This window comes from Lactuca virosa, chromosome 1 (assembly GCF_052849685.1).
Source record: "Lactuca virosa cultivar CGN04683 chromosome 1, Lactuca_virosa_CGN04683_v6, whole genome shotgun sequence".
Taxonomy (NCBI): Eukaryota; Viridiplantae; Streptophyta; class Magnoliopsida; order Asterales; family Asteraceae; genus Lactuca; species Lactuca virosa.
Window position 1 is genome coordinate 100,363,099 of NC_136426.1, and position 5,961 is coordinate 100,369,059.

At 38.3% G+C, this 5,961-nt stretch overlaps 1 protein-coding gene across 1 annotated transcript; it reads right to left on the reverse strand.

Annotated features, from left to right (window-relative positions):
• Window positions 1-4,543, reverse strand: LOC145153278 (lipoxygenase 2, chloroplastic-like). Its single transcript, XM_079075462.1, has 9 exons — window positions 4,146-4,543; window positions 3,685-3,917; window positions 3,262-3,499; window positions 2,872-3,180; window positions 2,713-2,798; window positions 2,512-2,622; window positions 1,576-1,877; window positions 1,191-1,457; window positions 1-1,079 (listed from the first exon to the last, which is right to left on the reverse strand). Exons 1-9 carry the CDS (start codon window positions 4,495-4,497, stop codon window positions 320-322), a joined length of 2,658 nt encoding a protein of 885 aa, XP_078931588.1. The 5' UTR covers window positions 4,498-4,543; the 3' UTR covers window positions 1-319.
• Window positions 4,544-5,961: the final 1,418 nt, after the last annotated feature.

Here is a 5,961-nt window from a genome sequence, read left to right on the forward strand (position 1 = left end):
ATCGATTACTCATTAACAACGGAAAAAAGTCGCTAAAATTTGTCATAGCTGCCGGAAATCCATTACAAACAATTAACGACAAGAATATACCAACGGATTTTGGTCTATTGCAAAGGCCTTTTAGCGACAGATACCGACAGTTTTGGCCGTGGGTAATGTTCTATTTTGTAGTAGCGTTCCAACTACTCTGTGGAGTGTTGGTAACAACACTACTACATCTTATTAAGGACTAAGACAAAGAAATACAACAACATACTTAGTAACCTTATTAATGTAGCATGAGCCACTTGAACAACTTTATTTGCTAGAAACGAGGGAACTAGATGGAGATGCTGTTTGGAACACCTTTCCCGGTAACACCAGGTTCAGAAAAAGGCTCGAGAAGCTTGTATGGAAGCACCCCCGCACCACTACGGTTCCTTAAGTTGTGATCGGCGTTCCTTGAATTTATGATGCCTTCCATCTCAAGAATTCTTTGACGAAACTCTTCACATGCGGCCTTTATAGCTGGCTCCACCTCAAATGGCCCCTCTACATTTTTACCGATGTACTCCTCATCCGAGGAATGAGCTGATAAAACATTTAGAATTGCCATGACTTTGGTAGCTTGCGATTTGGAAGGGAAGCATTTCAACAACACAGCCTCAGGCCGGTCTAGGAATGCCTGCCACTCTTTATCTGTTGGGTCATCGTTAGGCATCTTGGTTCTAGCGATGGTTGGCCGGTTTGGGAAATAACCAGAATACTCATATTGTCCGAAGTTCACAGCTGAATGTTGGCCAGACGCAACCCATATGATAGTTGATACAATTCCAATCAAATCATCTTGGGTTTTGAGTTGTGGCCACCATGGTTCATCTTTCTTGTCTCCATGCCCAACGGTTCGAATCTCATGCCACCATGCTTGAAGCTCTTCATCAGATGCTACGAGACGTTCTTGTGGGTAGTAGTTGTTGACAAAAGACGTAACCCACTGTTTGATGGCATCCCAAAGGAGCAGACCGTCGTTTGCAAATGGATAGTCCTCGATTGTTAGCTTCAAACCATGTGGTTCAGTAGGATCTTCAACAGCCATACCCCTGTAAGATACAAAAAATATATAAAATAACTAGCCATAGAAATGCCATATAAAAAGTGAAAAAAGTCTAAAACCATATGCGTCGAAGTAAAGTTGCATAAATTGAGGGAACCTGCTTATCAAGTCAGCTGGAAGTGCCTCGTGATCAAAACGCCACAACAGATTATAGGCGTCAGAGGAAATTTGCATAGAATATCTTCCAGGAGAGAATGTCGACTCTATAACACCACCAGCATTAATGAGAGATTTTCGAGCTATGGCATTGATTTTCATGGTGTATCGTAAATGAGGGTGGAGTAATCGTGCAATAGGATGCATTGTGCTAAGATGACGGTGGGTAGCAATTATGTAAGGCTCAGTTGCGCAATGAGTTCTTAGCCTGCAACGCCAAATCAAATCATGATCAGCTCACCTATGAATTAATGAGACCTAGGGAAAAACACACAAACGTGTGTAATAATTAAAGTATTATGAGTAAAGGTGGACCAATATATTACCAATGGCTAACAAGCTGGTGAACACCAGAATCATGAGAAAGGACATGAGCCTTGGCTAGCTTCCAGAGCCATGAACCGGTTGCACCCAAAGAAGGTGTGTAGACATGCTTCCACTGTGGTTGCCATTCTGATGATGGACGAGTCAACTCTATGGCAACTGGGGTCAACGTTCCAGCAGGAGTAAGGAACATTAGAGTCCTTGAACCATATAGAGTTAGCCCTTCAAGTTCTCTTATTCTATTTACGTATGGCAATAGTAGATCATGGTAATCCAACACGAACAGTTTCTTTTGTTCCAAAGCCTGAAAGAACATGATTGATTTTTCAATATTACAACTTCACAATCGTAAATGTGGCGGATCCAAGATTGAAGTAAAGGAGTGTTATACATAAAAAAACTTATATAGGAATAAAACTCTAAATTTTTGTAGGAATCTGTAGGTTTCTACAGCAAAAATATGTTAAGGTGGGGCATTTTTGCAAGAATGGGTGCCACAAAGGGGGTTTTAGCAAAACTAAGATATTTAAAGGTTGTTTTTAGTAATATATTGGCGGGGGTCCACTGTTGGTGTTAATCAAAACCAAATGTTTTATTTAGGGGCATTTTAGTCTTATCTGTTTAGAGCATTTGATTTAGTCTTGTAGTAATTTTAGGGCATGGTTTGTTCCTAGTTTTTTATTTGCATGAGAAACAAGAAGAGTAACTTTTGCAGATACTTTTTCCTTCATATATTTCTCTATTTCGTTTGTGTGCATACTTATAGCAGTAGAGAGGGCCTGATTTCCAACATTCACTTCCAAGTGGGGTGCAAGGACCCCGCTCCTAACATGCTTGCTGCATCCCCCAACCGTCTCTAGTCTATAACATGACCTTTATATATTAAAAAGAGATGAAGTTAATTTCCATAAAGTAATCGGCCTTCTGTTTTTCTTTACCTCCTCAAAAGTCATGTAACCTTTAATCACTCGCTCTACAATCTCCTTGGTGATTGCTGATTCAGGTGGCCCGTAAACGTTAGGGTCCAATTTACTCATCATCGGCCATTCCTACACACACACACACAAACACACTCACTTTATGATTTTTCACCAATTATAAAATTATGTGTTCAAAAACATTCTTATTTATATATATACCGTAACCAACTGTATGCAGCAAGGATTGACACCAGCAAGCATTTCTCGACCGAATTCATCATCACGGAGCCAAAAGAACGTGTCCCCTGCAATGTATATAAAAAGCGGAACACAAATTTACGCCTTAATTAAAAAGAGCATGCATATATGCGAGCTTACTGCGGATAGTTTCAGGTGGTTCAAACTTGATAAGGTCATTCACGGCATCAGTAACCTGATGGATAAATCTTGGAAAAAGACTTGCAGCTTTTTTATCAGTACCACTAATCATAACTCCTTCGTTGAAAAGCAAGTCTATGTCCTCGAATAAAAAAAAGTCCTTGTATCCAAAAGTGCCTAGACGGGGTAAAACAGAAAGGAACAGTTCATACAAAGTCCTCGCTCCAAAGGATACCGACTTTATATCTGAAAAATCTTCATTGATTGGTACATAAAACGGGGCCTTAGTTCTTGTCTCCGTCAACGGATCTGTTATTCAAAATGTCACCCAAATTTTAAGCCAAAACAACAATCTCATATTGTTTAATTTCGTTAATTACATATATATACCTTCCCAGCAAATTTTCTGACCAGTACGGCAGCGCCTAGGGTATGGAAATTTCTTGCCACCGAGCACCGGCCTTGCTAAATCTAAGCTCTCGACGGGATCTCCAAGGTCGTCGTATACATCATAATCGTAAATCCTCTGGAAAGGTTTACGCTCTCCTTGGCCATTGCCTCGAAGCAACTCCAAATCTTTCTTTCTCAGAGACCTGAGGGCTGCTGGCGTTTGTGACGGCAGGTAACACTGCATGTACAAGTTACAAATAGATTAATTAATATATAAGAGGGGCTAGTTAGCTATTAATGGCTGCCACCATCTCGCGATGATCTGCTAGTAAACTGATATATATATATATATATATATATATATATATATATATATATATATATATATATATATATATATATATATATATATATATATATAACCTTGTCAGCGAAGAAGATCCTCCTCTCGGGGTAATCGTGACTGGAATGAACCCAAGAATTACATGTGAAGTTAACTTTGTCAGATAGTTCAATTTTCTCTATATATATCTTGTTGAGGTTGTCATTCCCAACCAGCACAGCTCCGATCTCCCCAAAATCATCTGGGACTCCAAACTCAAAGTAGTATTCGCCATCCATGAAATCATAAGCTGCCTCCGTTCGCACCGGCTTACCTTTATTTGATGTATCAAAAATCAACACCAGTTTTTATACCATATTCTAAAATAAAATTTATCTTATACTAATGTACAGAGTTAATTAAGTATTAGATTAAAACATAATATAAAGTAAGATATTAGATTAAAACGTAATATATAGTTATTAATTTAATTATAAGTATCTTATTTTGACTCTGAAATCACACAACAATATTACTTGACTGTAAAAGTAGGTATACGTACAATTAAGGTTTAGGGAAACGAACTCGAGTTTCAGCTTGTCCCATATAGGAAAATAATCGTCAATAATCTGGCCAGCTTTTAGTCTGTCTAGGTTGGATGATTTGAAGTGGATGACACCACTAACTTTGGTAGCAAGAGGAGGATTATAAATGGCGTTTATTTTACCAGCTGAGCTACGTCGAGTGGGTGTGGCATTGGATTTCTTTGTGGTCGTGGGCAGGAGGAGAGTGGTATGGGAGTAGGCGGAGGAGGAGGAGTGGTGGGTGGCGTCAACAGCTCTAGCTAAGAAGGGCTTTTGGAGTGTGAATAAGTTATGGAAAGAGTGAAATTGGTTGATCTGAGAATTCAACATGTTTTCTTTATATGTTTCCTTCTCACTTCTCTCTGCTCGCTCTTGGTCGTGTGATTTTAGGATTGCAAGGGCACGCTCTATTTATACTATTATTTTTTATTTTTTATTTTTTTTTCACTTTCTTTAAATGAATATTAATTTGGTGGAGAAAGAAAAAACAATGCTAGGTTTTGCTTATTATCTAATGCTAGTCATTTCAATATTTTGTAAGATTTTTTTCTTTGGGACGTTGTCAACTTGATGTTACTTTCATCATTAAATAATGGGCATAGAAGCTTTTGTCCGCATAAACCCAATAATATTCTTTAATTTGTGGGTGTTAAAAGATCCTGAATTTGATCTTAAAAATCTTATGATTTTAAGACTTATAAGAAAAACAAAATTTCGATCTCACTAGGATCTATCTGAAGCAAGATTTATAATAGGATCTTACACTACAAGAATAACAATCATTGGCGGAAATGCTTTTAGCGGCGATAGCCACCTTTAATGGAAAGCCGACAACATATAGCTTTCACGTTGTATGTTGCCGCTAAAAGTGGTTGTCGTCGCTAATAATTGTTAATCCTCGATCTGTGTCAATGTGCCATATTAAACCCCCACCGTCGATTTTGTTCCCAATCCAACGGTTGATAATAGAAGTCATTCATCGCAATAGTGGCAACACCATTAACGGCAATGCCTGTCGCCGCTGATGTTCGAAAAAAGGACCGTGAGAATTTCCCTCTATAAGGTGTCGTTGCTAATTGCTTCGTGTCACTACTAATACCCGTCACCGCTAATGCCTTGTCGGGATATACACACCAAAACTCACTGAACACTTTTCCTCTTAATCTGTATGGTTTTTGTCTGTAGAAATAATTTTGGGACGAAGGAAGTATCTGTATAATATGTTGATTTTTGTATGTATTCTTTGAATTTGGATGTGTACTATTTGTGTATGTGTATGTGTATGACTTTGTGTATATATGATATGTATTTGTATGTATATGATTGTAACATCCCAAAAATTATAAGGTAAAAGTTTCATTTTTAATTCAACCATTAAAACACCATTTAGAGTTACCAATCATTCAAAATTATAATAATGTAAAAACATTTATCAGAGTACAAACTCAGAAATCATAAGGTTACGGAAACATGGGTGGATGAAGTGTAGTCATGTCGGACCCTTCTCATTTGTACCGGAAAGTACCTAAAACATAAACTGAAAACCGTAAGTACAAAGCTTAGTGAGCTCCCCCAAAATACCACATAGCATACAAAAATATAGTTAAGCATATATGGGTGCTTGCATTCCCCTTTAGTCTCTTTCAACCGGATACTGTCAAACATATCTGGGTGTTTGCATTCTCCTGCGGTCTATTTCAACCGGATATTGTCAAACATGTCTGGGTGCTTGCATTCCCCTTCGGTCTATTTCAACCGGATACCGGGTCTATTTCACCCCTACCCCTACCATAT